The sequence below is a fragment of the Pseudophryne corroboree genome, chromosome 4, assembly GCF_028390025.1.
Source record: "Pseudophryne corroboree isolate aPseCor3 chromosome 4, aPseCor3.hap2, whole genome shotgun sequence".
Classification (NCBI taxonomy): domain Eukaryota; kingdom Metazoa; phylum Chordata; class Amphibia; order Anura; family Myobatrachidae; genus Pseudophryne; species Pseudophryne corroboree.
The window spans coordinates 155151378-155168339 of NC_086447.1; the positions used below are offsets into that span (position 1 = coordinate 155151378).

The 16962-nt window shown below is 47.3% G+C and overlaps 1 protein-coding gene across 1 annotated transcript in view; it reads right to left on the minus strand.

Annotated features, from left to right (window-relative positions):
• Positions 1 to 1101: 1101 nt before the first annotated feature.
• The window catches only part of IL20RB (interleukin 20 receptor subunit beta), a 64272-nt gene continuing 48411 nt past the window's right edge, over positions 1102 to 16962 (minus strand). Inside the window, exons 6-7 of the mRNA XM_063915504.1 lie at positions 12280 to 12425; positions 1102 to 2674 (exon numbers count right to left, since the gene is read on the minus strand). Of these exons, the coding sequence (XP_063771574.1) occupies positions 2507 to 2674; positions 12280 to 12425 (314 nt within the window). The 3' untranslated portion in view covers positions 1102 to 2506. The remainder of the gene's footprint in view (positions 2675 to 12279; positions 12426 to 16962) is intronic.

Below are 16962 nucleotides of genomic sequence, written 5' to 3' on the forward strand. Positions count from 1 at the left end.
CATCGCAGTCATCAGCATCTGGGACGAGGAGGCATTCAAGAGGAAAGGGTAGGAGAGGGAAGAACGGCCCCTACTCCCTCTCCGGCCGGGACCCATGTATGTGCTGCTGCAGCTACTTTGTTGTTTACAGAATACAGACCGGGAGCACTGGCAGCAGGCGCAGCGCTGGCGGCATAAAATGAGTCAGTGTGACTCACTGTAATGCTGGCGGCTGTGGGCCCCTTCACTGTGCCGAGCCTCAGAGAAATGCAACGCTTGCACTGGCGCAAGTTCTGCCACTGTATGTATGTATGTATATATATATATATATATATATATATATATACATACACATACATACATACATACACATGCAATATATATATATATATATATAAAATCTTCTTTAAAGGATTTACAGTGTCCTTATTCAGGTCACTGCGGCTGACCAGTAATATAAGGATAATAGGAATGCTGCTGCTGGCACCAGATTTGCCCCCCAACCACAGGTTTAAGGGGTACAGTATATTTACTAAGGTGCGGGTTTATAAAAGTGGAGATGTTGCCCATAGCAACAACTCATATTTAACTTATCATTTATCTAGCACCTTCTAGAAGATAATAGCTAGAATCTGATTGGCTACTATGGGCAACATCTCCACATCTATAAACATTAGTAAATATAACCCTAAGACTGCACACGAACATCCAACAACAAACACAGTAAAAAAAAATCAAACTAAAATAAAATTGTTGAACTGACATCCAGACAGAGGGTGACTATGGTGCGGAGATGGGGCGTCAGTCTCTTTTCCACCAGCAGCTCCTTCCATTTATAGTGGACCAATTACAGTTACAGACAGAGCCATTGAAGAAAGACAGCTGCCTCCTCGCTCTATAGTGTGTCCTCCATACAGATCTTTATCGTTAGGGCCACTAATACACAGACAAAGCTTCAACTGATACCAAAATGTCCACTGTTGCTTGGATAGAACTACGGGTGATTACACGGAACATCGCCCACATATTGTAAGGATGTTGCCATTGCCAGGGCCCCTCACACACTGCTGAGGCCTCTATCTATTTTTTTTTTTTTTTACTTTTCTTTATTGAAGCAATAAAAGTATATTACAACAAATGCAATCGTATGAGTGTGATTCCATTAAAAATAGTAAATTACATCAGAATTTACAGTATAATACGTGAGAAGAAAAAATTTACACAAATGTTACATATAATACATAATATAGACAAAGAAAGAGGAACAGAAATAACATAAATACCTACAGTATATGTGTGGCCCTCTATCTATTTTTAATGCAGTCCTTTTCACCATCATCATTACCTACTTTTTTAATGAACTGGCGTCTAAATCTGCCACCATTTAATGTCTGTGTTTTGCACAAAAGGACCTGGCTCCTATTTATTTCTGTTGTGTTGTATAGGTGACGTGTCTGCTGTGTGTTTGTTAGGCCGCTCTATCACTGGGTGTAGTATGGCTGACCGGCGGTCTCCTGACCGCCGGTCAGCTTACCGACGCCGGGATCCCGGCGGGGAGGGGCGAGTGCAGCAAGCCCCTTGCGGGCTCGGTGGCGATCTGCGGTCGCCACGGGTTCTATTCCCACTCTATGGGTGTCGTGGACACCCACGAGTGGAAATAGTCCCTGTTGGTCGGCATGCCGACCATCGGGAAAGTGAGCCGTCGGGCTCGTGGAGGAGTTCATGTGACTGTCGGTCAGCTGACCGGCGGTCACATGAATACCACCCCTATCACTACGTTTAGACAGCCAGCTCCCTGCAGGATTTGGACAATATTGATGAAATTTTAAAATATTGAAAGTTTTGAGGTGTTCATTTATAAAATTGACAGTAAATGGCTATAATTGGACACTAATGATTTTAATAGCTATGAAGGAACTAAAATAACTATAAATTACAGGAGTTTTGACCATTTAAAAAAAATCGCCTAGTGTTTCCTCTCCTAGGCCCGGCCTCCGGCAGTGAGCATACACACTGTGCGATATCACACAGAGACGTCATGCCGTGGCCGGCCCGAACATGCAGCATCTGTCAATATCGTTAGATTGAGCTGCATGTACAGATGACAAAGGGAGTCGTTAATCACCCCCCAGGAGCACGCATCTCCAGTCGTCAGCAGCATACACACTAAGCGATATTGTAAAGATATCGCTCAGGAGGGTAAAAAAAATGAGCGATATTACTTACAAAATCTCCTAGGGCGTACGGACCTTTAGAAGGAAAGACACTAACAAAAACGTGGGTTACGCACATATACAGTATTAATTATATACAGTATAAATACAGTTTATCTCCATATATTCCAGCTTCTTTGTTGTTTATAAAATACACTTTTCTCCAACAATCTTTTTATTGTAAAGTTGCATCTTCTGAGCCATCTTTCCTCCCTTAGCATTTGTGAATAGAGTGAGTGGTACAGCAGGCTTTGTAACTGGAAGACTTCAGAGCGTCTGGGTTCCAGAACACTGGTGTCCGCTAACCACAGATGTTATTTATCCCAAATTTGACAATATGTCATTTGGGGTTTTCTAACTGTAAAAGAATATCTGTTATCCTGGGAGAAAATGAGTTCATGAAGCTCAGCAATGTTGGTCTGTTCACATTTCTCCTGTCTGGAATAATTGATATTGGCCATTTTTCGAGCGTTGGGTTCTTTCTGGAGATACAGTAGTAGAAGCATAGATAATGTTAGACCAACTGATTAAACTGTATAATGCTTTCAAGAAGTAACACAATTAAACAAAAATTCAGGCACTGTAGTATATCTATATTATAATAAAAAGAAAGAAAGGTGTCATCATTAGTAGTGCCCTTTTTTCTTCTCTAAGCTGCTCCCAAATGACTTGGCAGTCATTCAGATAATTAACATAAAAAATCGAGTAGTACAGGTTATTCAGTTAGAGAGCGCTCATCAATTTATTAGTTAACACAATGGTTTAAAATAAAAACATAACAATAAAATCAATGGTATTCTGTAGGCATACTCTCACCATCCACATTTGTGTTTAATATGCGTCCATCTCATATAATTTGTTTAGTCTCACAGGTATAATTGGTGTAGATATCCTTATTGCACCAGAGAGTTCTTCAGAAGAAACCGTCACAGTTTGACGGTGGAGAAACTCGTCAAGGATCTACGGCAATTCTACCACCGCTAATTGCTTCCTGCCATCCATCTATACACAGGATGGAGACGAGTACTAGCCGCGGCCTCCTTCCCACTTTCAGGACTTTGATAACATTAAGGACGTCTGACAGCCCTACATGCTTCCAAGTTTTGGCTCCGCAATCAATGCACAAGACAGATACGGTGATCTGTTACAATCTCTTCTCTGGCACCTGAAGTAAAAATGCTGTGATCTATACCTTCAACCAACTAGCCATTTGGAGTCAAGAAAGCAATCATTCCAGCTGATGCGGCTGCCAAACGCTAAGAGCCACAGTATTATAAGTGGGAGGTGGTAGCATACCGCTGGCAACAGAACTCTGGTGCAATAAGGGGTGGTCTTCAGTATGCCGGCGGTCGGGCTCCCGGCGACCAGCATACCGGCGCCGGGATCCCGACAGCCGGCATACCGACACTTATTCTCCCTTGTGGGGGTCCACGACCCCCCTGGAGGGAGAATAAAATAGTGTGGCGCGTGTAGCGCGCCACCGTGCCCGTAGCGTGGCGAGCGCAGCGAGCCCACAAGGGGCTCATTTGCGCTCGCCACACTGTCGGTAAGCCGGCGGTCGGGCTCCTGGCGCCGGTATGCTGGTCGCCGGGAGCCCGGCCGCCGGCATATCGTAGTGAACCCGCAATAAGGATATCTACACCAATTATACCTGTGAGACTAAACAAATTATATGAGATGGAAGCATATTAAACACAAATGTGGATGGTGAAGTATGCCTACAGAATACCATTGATTTTATTGTTATGTTTTTATTTTAAACCATTGTGTTAACTAATAAATTGATGAGCGCTCTCTAATTGAGTAACCTGTACTACTCGATTTTTTTATGTATAAGGCTTTATTCATTCTGCACACATACAAAACTAAGACATTTAACTCCATTCGCTGCTGAAAGTGACCAGTCCACTTTTTGGACCCGCACAAATTATGCCTTCTTTTTTATTCAGAAGATTTTGAAAAACCTGAAAATATAATTAGTTTGACAATCTACCCCAAAAAAGATGGGAGGAGATAGATCACTTTTAATGCGTTCAACCATATTTCCTGGCTTTTAAAACGTTCTGCAATGTATATCCTGAAAGGGGCGGAGGTTAATAAATGTTGTCACAGGTGCGACATGATGATGCCATAAAGTTCAGTCCGAGTGAGAGCAATTAATAAGAGGGGACTTTTAGTTAAGTCCCCCACACCACCCATTTGTACCCCTTGCTTAGAATGGTGCCACCCAAGATATTTTCACCCAGGACACAGCTTGAATGAGCTCTTCAATAGTGTCGTTCCTTCTGGGGGAAAAATACTGGCTGCTGGAAAAATGTCACATCATATCCAAACAGTGGTTTAATTGCTTATGGCACAGGATAACATAGACTGCAATAAAACACGTATTTGCAGTAACTCTTTTACCAGTGGCCCTAAATGGATATTTTTTATGCAGTTGTCTGACCAGAGATTCTGTTTTGTACTTTGCAGAAATTCTGCTTTGCTCTATGCAAAATTCATTCACTCCAATATGAAAAAATAAGAATTTACTCACCGGTAATTCTATTTCTCGTAGTCCGTAGTGGATGCTGGGGACTCCGTAAGGACCATGGGGAATAGACGGCTCCGCAGGAGACTGGGCACATCTAAAGAAAGATTTAGGACTATCTGGTGTGCACTGGCTCCTCCCCCTATGACCCTCCTCCAAGCCTCAGTTAGGAACTGTGCCCGGAAGAGCTGACACAATAAGGAAGGATTTTTGAATCCCGGGTAAGACTCATACCAGCCACACCAATCACACCATATAACACGTGATAGGAACCCCGGTTAACAGTATGATAACAAATGGAGCCTCTGAAGAGATGGCTCACAACAAAACCCGATTTTTGTAACAATAACTATGTACAGGTATTGCAGACAATCCGCACTTGGGATGGGCGCCCAGCATCCACTACGGACTACGAGAAATAGAATTACCGGTGAGTAAATTCTTATTTTCTCTGACGTCCTAGTGGATGCTGGGGACTCCGTAAGGACCATGGGGATTATACCAAAGCTCCCAAACGGGCGGGAGAGTGCGGATGACTCTGCAGCACCGAATGAGAGAATTCCAGGTCCTCCTCAGCCAGGGTATCAAATTTGTAGAATTTTGCAAACGTGTTTGCCCCCGACCAAGTAGCTGCTCGGCAAAGTTGTAAAGCCGAGACCCCTCGGGCAGCCGCCCAAGATGAGCCCCCTTCCGTTTGGAATGGGCTTTTACAGATTTAGGCTGCGGTAAGCCTACCGCAGAATGCGCCAGCTGAATAGTGCTACAAATCCAGCGCGCAATAGACTGCTTAGAAGCAGGAGCACCCAGCTTAGTGGGTGCATACAGGATAAACAGCGAGTCAGTCTTTCTGACTCCAGCCGTCCTGGAAATATAAATTTTTAGGGCCCTGACTACGTCCAGCAACTTGGAATCCTCCAAGTCCCTAGTAGCCGCAGGCACCACAATAGGTTGGTTCAAGTGAAAAGCTGAGACCACCTTTGGGAGAAACTGAGGACGAGTCCTCAATTCTGCCCTATCCATCTGGAAAATCAGATAAGGGCTTTTACAAGACAAAGCCGCCAATTCTGAAACCCGCCTGGCCGACGCCAGGGCCAACAGCATGACCACTTTCCACGTGAGATATTTTAAATCCACAGTCTTAAGTGGTTCGAACCAATGTGATTTCAGGAATGCCAAAACCACATTGAGATCCCAAGGTGCCACTGGGGGCACAAAAGGAGGCTGAATATGCAGTACTCCTTTGACCAAAGTCTGAACTTCAGGCAGTGAAGCCAGTTCTTTTTGGAAGAAAATCGACAGAGCCGAAATCTGGACCTTTATGGACCCCAATTTGAGGCCCAACGTCACCCCTGCTTGCAGGAAGTGCAGGAATCGACCCAGGTGAAATTCCTCCGTCGGGGCCTTCATGGCCTCACACCAAGCAACATATCTTCGCCAAATGCGGTGATAATGTCTTGCGGTGACATCCTTCCTGGCTTTGATCAGGGTAGGGATGACTTCCTCCGGAATACCCTTTTCCTTCAGGATCCGGTGTTCAACCGCCATGCCGTCAAACGCAGCCGCGGTAAGTCTTTGAACAGACAGGGTCCCTGCTGCAGCAGGTCTTGTCTGAGCGGCAGAGGCCAAGGGTCCTCTGTAAGCATCTCTTTAAGTTCCGGGTACCAAGCTCTTCTTGGCCAATCCGGAACCACGAGTATGGTTTTCACTCCTCGCCTTCTTATTATTCTCAGTACCTTGGGTATGAGAGGTAGAGGAGGAAACACATAAACCGACTGATACACCCATGGTGTCACTAGAGCGTCCACCGCTATCGCCTGAGGGTCTCTTGACCGGCGCAATATCTTGTCAACTTCTTGTTGAGGCGGGACGCCATCATGTCTACCTGTGGTTTTTCCCACCGGTTGGCCAGCATTTGGAAGACTTCTGCCATCCTGCTTCTCGTGCCGCCCTGTCTGTTTACATGGGCGACCGCCGTGATGTTGTCTGACTGGATCAGTACCGGCTGGTTTTGAAGCAGGGGTCTTGCCTGGCTTAGGGCATTGTAAATGGCCCTTAGCTCCAGGATATTTATGTGAAGAGAAATCTCCTGATCTGACCGCAGTCCTAGGAAATTTCTTCCGTGGTCACCAGGACCCAGTCCTGTATTCGGAATCTGCGGCCCTCTAGTAGATGAGCCCTCTGCAGCCACCACAGCAGCGACACCCTGGTTCTGGCCGATAGGGTTATCCGCTGTTGCATCTGGAGATGGGACCCGGACCATTTGTCCAACAGGTCCCACTGGAACGTCCTTGCGTGGAACCTTCCGAATGGAATTGCTTCGTACGAAGCTACCATTTTTCCCAGGACTCGTGTGCATTGATGTACCGACACTTTTCCTGGTTTTAGGATGTCTCTGACCAGAGATGACAATTCCTCGGCTTTTTCCAGTGGAAGAAACACTTTTTTCTGGTCTGTGTCCAGAATCATTCCCAGGAACAGAAGACGTGTCGTCAGGACCAGCTGTGACTTTGGAATGTTTAGAATCCAGCCGTGCTGTTGTAGCACTTCCTGAGAAAGTGCCAACCCCACTATCAACTGTTCTTTGGACCTCGCCTTTATCAGGAGATCGTCCAAGTACGGGATAATTAAAACTCCCTTCTTGCGAAGGAGTATCATCATTTCGGCCATTACCTTGGTAAAGACCCTCTGTGCCGTGGATAACCCAAACGGCAGCATCTGGAACTGATAGTGACAGTCCTGTACCACAAATCTGAGGTACTCCTGGTGCGGAGGGTAAATGGGGACATGCAGGTACGCATCCTTGATGTCCAGGGATACCATGTAATTCCCCTCCTCCAGGCTCGCAATAACCGCCCTGAGCGATTCCATCTTGAACTTGAACCTTTTGATATAAGTGTTCAAGGCTTTTAAATTTAAGATGGGTCTCACCGAACCGTCCGGTTTCGGTACCACAAACATTGTGGAGTAGTAACCCTTTCCTTGCTGAAGGAGGGGTACCTTGACAATCAATTTCTGTGAATACAGTTTTTGAATAGCCACCAACACTGCCTCCCTGGCAGAGGGAGTTGCCGGCAAGGCAGATTTTAGGAAACGGCGGGGGGGGAGATGTCTCGAATTCCAGCCTGTACCCCAGAGATACCACTTGAAGGACCCAGGGATCCACCTGTGAGAGAGCCCACTGTGTGCTGAAAAACCTGAGACGTGCCCCCACCGTTCCCGATTCCGCCTGAACAGCCCCAGCGTCATGCTGTGGACTTACCGGACGCAGGGGAGGACTTCTGCTCCTGGGAACTAGCTGTGTGCTGCAGCTTTTTCCCCCTTCCTCTGCCCCTCGGCAGAAAGGATGAGCCTCTAGCCCGCTTATTTTTCTGGGGCCGAAAGGACTGTACCTGATAATACGGTGCTTTCTTTTGCTGTGGGGTAGCCTGTGGCAAAAAAGTCGATTTCCCAGCAGTAGCTGTGGAAACGAGGTCTGAAAGACCTTCCCCAAAAAGTTCCACCCCTTTATAGGGTAAAACTTCCATGTGCCGCTTGGAGTCGGCATCACCTGACCATTGCCTAGTCCATAACCCCCGTCTGGCGGCAATGGACATAGCGCTTATTTTTGATGCCAGCCGGCAAATATCCCTCTGTGCATCACGCATGTATAAGACCGCGTCTTTTATATGGTCAATCGTTAGTAAAATATTGTCCCTATCCATGGTATCAATGTTTTCCGACAGGGAGTCTGACCACGCAGCAGCAGCACTGCACATCCAAACTGATGCAATAGCGGGTCTCAATATAATGCCAGTGTGTGTATATAGCTTTTAGGGTACTTTCCTGCTTTCTATCAGCAGGTTCTTTTAGGGCGGCCGTATCCGGAGACGGTAGTGCCACCTTCTTTGATAAGCGTGTCAGCGCTTTATCTACCCTAGGGGGTGTTTCCCAGCGTGACCTATCCTCTGGCGGGAAAGGGTACGCAGCCATTAACCGTTTAGAAATGATCAATTTCTTATCTGGGTAAGTCCACGCTTCCTCACACACCTCATTTAATTCGTCAGATGCAGGAAAAACTACTGGTAGTTTTTTCTCACCAAACATAATACCCTTTTTTGTGGTACCTGGGGTATCATCAGAAATGTGTAATACATTTTTCATAGCCTCAATCATATAACGGGTGGATCTATTGGAGGGTACACTCGTCTCATCATCGTCGACACTGGAGTCGGTATCCGTGTCGACATCTGTATCTGTCATCTGAGGTAGCGGGCGTTTTATAGCCCCTGATGACATTTGAGACGCTTGGACAGGCACAAGCTGAGTAGCCGGCTGTCCTATGTCGTCAAACCTTTTATGTAAGGAGCTGACACTGTCACGTAAATCCTTCCATAAGTCCATCCACACTGGTGTCGACCCCGCAGAGGGTGACATCACATTCACAGGCATTTGCTCCGCCTCCACATCATTATCCTCATCATACATGTCGACACAGCAGTACCGACACACAGCAGACACACAGGGAATGCTTTTACAGAGGACAGGACCCCACAAAGCCCTTTGGGGAGACAGAGGGAGAGTATGCCAGCACACACCAGGGCGCTATATAACACAGGGATATCACTATACAGAGTGTTTTCCCCTATAGCTACCTATAATATATATATATACTGCGCCTAAATTGTGCCCCCCCTCTCTTTTTTACCCTTTCTGTAGTGCAGGACTGCAGGGGAGAGCCAGGGAGCTTCCTTCCAGCGAAGCTGTGAGGGAATAATGGCGCCAGTGTGCTGAGGGAGTTGGCTCCGCCCCTTTTTCGGCGGGCTTTCTCCCGCTATTTTATCGTTTCTGGCAGGGGTTAATATACACCTATATAGCCTCTGGGGCTATATATGGTGTTAGTTTTGACAGCCAAGGTGTTATTATTGCTGCTCAGGGCGCCCCCCCCCAGCGCCCTGCACCCATCAGTGACCGCAGTGTGTGGTGTGCATGAGGAGCAATGGCGCACAGCTGCAGTGCTGTGCGCTACCTTGGAGAAGACAGAAGTCTTCAGCCGCCGATTTTCCGGACCACCTTCTTGTTTCTGGCTCTGTAAGGGGGACGGCGGCGCGGCTCCGGGAACGGACGACGAGGTCGGGTCCTGTGTTCGATCCCTCTGGAGCTAATGGTGTCCAGTAGCCTAAGAAGCCCAAGCTACCACCACTTCGGTAGGTTCGCTTCTTCTCCCCTTAGTCCCTCGTTGCAGTGAGCCTGTTGCCAGCAGGTCTCACTGAAAATAAAAAACCTAAACTATACTTTCTTCTAGGAGCTCAGGAGAGCCCCTAGTGTGCATCCAGCTCAGCCGGGCACAGAAATCTAACTTAGGCTTGGAGGAGGGTCATAGGGGGAGGAGCCAGTGCACACCAGATAGTCCTAAATCTTTCTTTAGATGTGCCCAGTCTCCTGCGGAGCCGTCTATTCCCCATGGTCCTTACGGAGTCCCCAGCATCCACTAGGACGTCAGAGAAAAAAACAGCTTAACAAAACCCTGAAGGGAACAGATTGCACAGCTCTCTCCCTTCTATGTAAAGGCTGAGTTGGACTGGCCCACCGGGGCACATGGGATATCCCTGGTGGGCCCCACTACTTTCTTTAATATCAGGTTCCAGTGGGGGCACATATTATACATTGTTACTCTATTATTGGGTCAATTACATGTACTCTAATGGCTGGCTAAGCTTCTGTGGGGGCTGGCCACACCACTTGTGGTGACTGGCCACACCCCGGAAGAATGGGGCCCTGTCACTGCATTCCCCTGTGGCCCTTCATTCCCACTGTGTAGAGGTGATATACACCCACAGCAAACTAAATAAGCAATGTACAGATTTGAGAATAAGAGTATACAGCAAATGCATTCTGTTGCGTCCTCTTTATATAAGCTGCCAGTTCAGTAGCTGTTTGTTTCTCATGCTCTTTGCAGGCACTTTCATTATCTGTCCTTGCCAAACCCAGCAAGTGAGGTCAGCATAAAGAGAGGACGGGTGGCAGTCCAACCACCCAAGCAAGAGAACGCTAAGGCTACCAAATGCAATGTTGTGGACATGGTGGTATTGATGCCAAGGTCGTCAGAGGCTGAGGGGCACAGAGGAGAGTTAAGGCCCATATAGACGGGCCGATGCGGGAGAGATGTGTGCTGAGCGAACCGCTCAGCACACATCTCTCCCGCCGCTCAGCACAGCGCGATCTGTGCTGAGCGTGCGGGGGGAGACGGGGGGCCGCTCACTTCACCCCGACTTTAACCACCCTGACTTGCAGTGTCATGGAAGTGTCTCACAAGCTCATTGTGATTCTGAGTCATGTGTACAGGGAAGGGAAGCCTGTTTCTGTTAGCTCTCTTTCACCTATCATGGGGCTGGTGCAAGTGCACATACTAATGATGGCGGTTGTGATCAAGATCAATGGGCGGCACTGACTTCCCGCTTGCACCAGCACAATCCCCGCGTGAGTTGACCAGATACTGGCATTCGCACAAGGTAGTAAAAGCTGCTGGGCTGCTCAGAACTGCAGGCACTGTGCAGGCAACAACTCAGACCCAGAGTTTTAAATAACTTCATTTCTGCGTCCTTTGCACTGTGTCCAAAGAGCGGAGAGGCTGATTTCCCGTACACCTTGCTACCAACTCTAAATGAGCACTTATTGCAGGGGATGTTAAGACTCCATCCTTTATGATGATTACACATAGGCCCTCATTCCGAGTTGATCGCTAGCTGCCGTTGTTCGCTGCGTAGCGATCATTTAAAAAAACAGCAAAACTGCACATGCGTATGCACTGCAATGCGCACGTGCGGCGTCTGAGTACAAAGAGCTTCGTGGTTTTGCACAGGTTCTAGAGACGCTTTCAGTCTCACTGGCGGACGCAGGGAGAGTGACAGGAAGTAAGAGTTTCTGCGTGGCAACTGACCATTTTCTGGGAGTGTTTGGAAAAACGCAGGCGTGGCCGGGCGTTTGCTGGGCGGGTATCTGATGTCATTGCCGTGTCATTCGTCGCAGCAATCATCGCACAGAATATGTAACTACAGGGCTGCCTCGCAGCTGCACAGGTGTTCGCACTCCTGCAAAACGAAAATACACTCCCTCGTAGGCGGCGACTATACATTTGCACGGCTGCTAAAAACTGCTAGCGAGCGATCAACTCGGAATGAGGGCCATAGTTGGCAGTACGGATGGTATAATGGTTAGCATTACTACCTCACAGCACTAAGGTCATGGGTTCAATTCCTACCATGACCCTAACTGTGTGGAGTTTGTATATTCTCCCCGTACTTGTGTGGGTGTGCTCCGGTCTCCTCCCACAATCCAAAAATATATTGGTAGGTTAATTGGCTTCTGACTGATGTGAATGGCCAAATATTCTCTGTAAAGCGCTGTGGAATATGTGTGCGCTATATAAATAACTGGTAATAAATAAATAATATTCTGTTTCTGCATAAATACAGTATATGACAATACCATCCAAATCACACATTATTCATTTTCATGTGATGTTTCATTTTTAGGAAAAAATAAGAGGTAGACCCAGGCATAAAAGTGATCTGTCCTTACCAGCACATCAGGAATCTCCACATCTGGACAGCAGGAGTATCGCATGGCACTGAGGACTTTCCAGCCTCCCCAGACCAGAGGCACACATATAAGGAGCACTCCGAACATACAGGGAAGTGCTATGTATAGAGCTAAACGGGTAAGGTCTAAAGCAAGAATGGAGAACTGTTACTGTACATATACGTAGTATAGGCAAACAGTGTACGCTATTGTTGGGGCACTTTTTTAAATATAACATTTGAAACCTCACTTTCTGCAGCATGGTACACTGGAATTCCACAGGGAATAACACTGGGGTGTAGAGCTGGATCTTGATCCGAGGCACCAACAGGCTAAAGCTTTGACTGTTCCCAGGATGCACTGCACTGCCTCCTCTATATCACCGCCTTCAGGCACTGGAGCTCAGTTTGTAAGTTGGTACCTGCAGTGCAGGCAGCTAACAGGGAGGGCTGCGCTAGGCAGCTAACAGGGAGGGCTGCGCTAGGCAGCTAACAGGGAGGGCTGCGCTAGGCAGCTAACAGGGAGGGCTGCTCTAGGCAGCCCTGAAAAGGGCTTTTCTGACTAGAAAGAATGTCTGCGTCATAGGGCGGGAGATCTGTGGCTTATCCTGTGTCATGCACTGCTGACGCCGCGGATTTATCTGAGGAAAATATTCCAGCTGAGGGTCCAGCTATTGTGGGTTCTGTACCCCTCGGTCAGCCTGCAGCACCGGTGGCACACCAAGACCCACCGTGGGCTGCTTTTTCTAATTTACTGACTACACTGTAACGAGACTTGTCCTTGTTGTAAATCCACCATGGGTGGATTCTCTGTCGACTCAGTTACAGCAGTTAAATCAGTCTTTGGTTAAACAAAAGCCTGACCCTCACCTCCCTAGAACCATAGGGTCATCTAAGCGGGCCATTTCTTCCTCTCAATCCACGCATGTTTTGCGATACTTCATCCGATGAAGATGGCGTATATATTGACCCATCAGATACTGATGCAGATGCTTCTGATGGGGAATCTACAACACAAGTGGATGTTCCTGACCTCTTGCAGGTTATCAAACTGATTCTTCAGATCGATGATGAAACTGAATCTCCAGATACATCTAAGAAACCTGATAAGTTCAAATGTCAGAAGGTTACTGAATTAGTTTTACCACATTCTGACCATTTAGTTGACATACGTCAGGAATCCTGGGACTCTCCAGGAAAGAAATTCTCCCTGTCTAAAAAGATGCTAGCTTGTTATCCCCTCGCTGCAGAGTTAAGTAAAAATTGGGAAACACAGCCGCCGGTGGACTCACATGTTGCACATCTGGTGGTGTCTTCTACTCTGCCTGTCACTATCGTCACCTCTCTGAAGGAACCGACGGATAAGCATGTGGTGGGTTGCTTGAAGTCTATTTACACTCTTGCGGGTGCTGTGCATAGACCTACTATAGCGGTTTCTTGGGCTGCAAAAGCTATTGAAGCCTGGGTTCAAAAAGTTGAAGCGGAGCTACCTTCTAATTTTTCTGACAATGCCAGACAGTTACCAGACATATATTACCACAGCCTCTCATTACATTCAGGATGTGGCCTCTGATGCCAGTGTGCTGGCAGCCAAAGCGTCTACTACGTCCATTCTGGCTCGCCGGATTTTGTGGTTGTGGTTCTGGTCTGTGGATCTGGACTCTAAAAAGACCTTGGAGGTGATCCCTTTTAAGGGAAACATACTTTTTGGGGAAGATCTGAACAAGATTGTTGCTGATTTAGCGTCTGCTAAAACTGCATGTCTGCCGAGTACTAATCCTTCGGCTCCGAAGGCTAAGAGTACCACCTTACGTTCCTTTCGACCTCCAAGTAATGCAAAAGGTCATGCATACCCGAAACAGGCTTGCACTTCCAAAACCTCTAAGCCCAAACCTAAACGTTCCTGGGCTGGTCGTCAGCCTGCTTCCAAACCAGACAAGCCTGCTGCATAACGGGGCAGGCCTCCCCCTGGGCAGTTCGCCCAGGTATGGTTACAGACCACTGGGTGAGGGAAGTCGTCACTCACGGATACGCCATCTCTTTCAAGAAACGTCCCCCTCGCCAGTTTTGCTCGACAAATATCCCTTCGGATCCGTTGAAAGCAAAAACTCTACATTTGGTGGTACAATCCCTCCTGGACACAGGAGTGATAGTGCCGGTGCCTCTGACTCAGAGAGGCAGAGGGTACTATTCAACGCTGTTCCTAGTTCTGAAACCAAATGGATCCTCACGGCCCATTCTCAACCTCAAGTCTTTGAACAAATTTGTGAAGGTATCCAAATTCCGTATGGAAACTCTTCATTCTATTGTTCTGGCCTTGGAACCCAAGGACTATATGGTATCCCTGGACAGACAGGATGCTTACCTACATATACCTATTGCCATGTCGCATCAATCAATATATGCGGTTTGCTATTGGCAACCTACATTATCAATTCCAGGCCTTGCCTTTTGGACTGACCATGGCTCCGCGAATCTTCACCAAGGTCATGGCGGTCATGACGGCCCTTCTCCGCCATCAGAGTATCAGGATCCTGCCGTATCTGGACAACTTGTTGATCCTGGTGAACTCCCCAGAGGTTCTCATCCGTTATCTGGAACTGACGGTCCAATTCCTGCAAGCCCACGGGGGGCTCATCAACTGGAAGAAATCCTCGCTGGTTCCTGCTCAGAGCATGGTACACCTGGGGGCGTTACTGGACACACACAACCAACGGTTGTTCTTGTCTCCAGAGAAAGTCCTGAAACTTCAGGACAGGATACGATGCTTCCTCTCTCACCCTTGTGTGTCAATACACTTGGCGATTTCAAGTACAAGGCCTCATGGTGTCGGCTTTCAACATGGTAGAGTACGCTCAATTTCATTCCCGCCCTATTCAGAGGTTAATCCTTTCCAAGTGGGACGGCCTGCCTCACCGGATCAGGTCTCACATGATTTCCTTGACTCCAGAAGTTTGTCTGTCTCTGAGCTGGTGGCTCCAGGACCAACAATTGAGCAGGGGTTGTCCCTTCTGGATCTCCAACTAGGCCCTCCTAACAACAGATGCCAGTCTGCTGGGTTGGGGCGCGGTGTTGGAGCAACACTCTCTTCAGGGTCGGTGGACCAGGGAGGAATCTCTCGGGAGGAATCTCTCCCGATAAACATTCTGGAGTTGTGGGCAGTGTTCAATGCTCTGAAACTGGCCCTACCTCTGGTACAGAACAGGCCTGTTCAAGTACAGTCAGACAATGCCACCACAGTGGTGTACATAAATCATCAAGGCGGCACTCGAAGCCGCATGGCAGTGCAGGAAGTGTCAAAGATTCTTTTATGGGCGGAATGCCATCTGCCAGCCATATCGTAAATAAACAAGAGAAATGGTTGACCCAGCGCTAATCAATTGCGATTTCTGTGCAGCTGACAAAAAGACAGGGGTCACTCAACCCTGTGTATAGAACATCTAGAAACAGCAACAGAATTGCAGCGCACAGAAAAAGCATCAATCAATAAATAAAAAGTTTTTTTATTTAGTTAAAACAATTTATTATAACCTTAAAATAAATGTATAGACTTTAAAACACATCACCATCTAATACAATTGTCTGCATTAAATAATCCAACAATTTTATCCTGTAATCTACAGCCAAACATATATTAAAATGCAGGAAAAGCTCTGTTTAGATGCTACCTCGGAGCTAATCTTCAACAATGTATCAACAATGTTGCTTTCATAGAGCTACTGCCAATATATCATACAAATCAATTAAACTACATTCAGATGTATATAGATAGGCTAGTGGACTTCCCTCTGATGAAATTCTTGACGACCAAAGAGTTAAATTGTTAAGGACACTCAATTCCTATATATGAAAGTCCAGTATCCACAATTGTACATAATCAGCTGGCCAGCTATTTAAAATATCACTGATGCAGTAATGAGCTGTAAATAATGCTCACGTCCTCCCCGGCTGCTGGTGCCGTACCTTTTTTTATGGCAGTCTTTTCAGGGGGACTGAGATACCCACTTTCCACACGTTACGTTTCAAACCCCCCTTCTCCCCGACTGCTGGGTGCTTGATCCTTACGTAGCAGTCTTTTCTGGGAGACTGAGGTGCAAAGATCCAAACGTGGAGTGGTTTCCCGATGCAAACATGCAGATGCAGTCTCGTTAGGTGGTGAGCGTCTCGGACAGTGTTCATTCTGGGGGTCCTCAACTAGAAAGCAAAATTCCTCAGTCATCAGGACATACACACCGGAGAGTGGAGCCTTCATCCAGAAGTATTTCAACTCCTAGTGGACAAGTGGGGCCTACCAGATGAAGACCTGTTGGCGTCTCGACACAATCACAAGGTTCCGGTCTTTGGAGTAAGGTCAAGGGATCCTCAAGCAGTGTTCGTGGAACTTTCGGCTGCCATACGTGTTCCCTCCATTGTCACTCCTGCCCAGGGTAATAAGAAAGTTCAAGCAAGAAGGACTACTACTTTTAATTGCTCCAGCATGGCACAGACAACATTGGTTCTCAGACCTGCAGGGTCTCTCGATAGAGCGTCCTCTTCTACTTCCGCAACACCCAGACCTCCTTATTCAGGGCCCTTGTCTCTACCAGGATCTGGCCCGACTGGCTTTGATGGCGTGGCTCTTGAAGCTTCAGTTCTGAGGGCCAAGGGATTTTCTGAGGTGGTCATTCAAACTATGTTGAAAGCC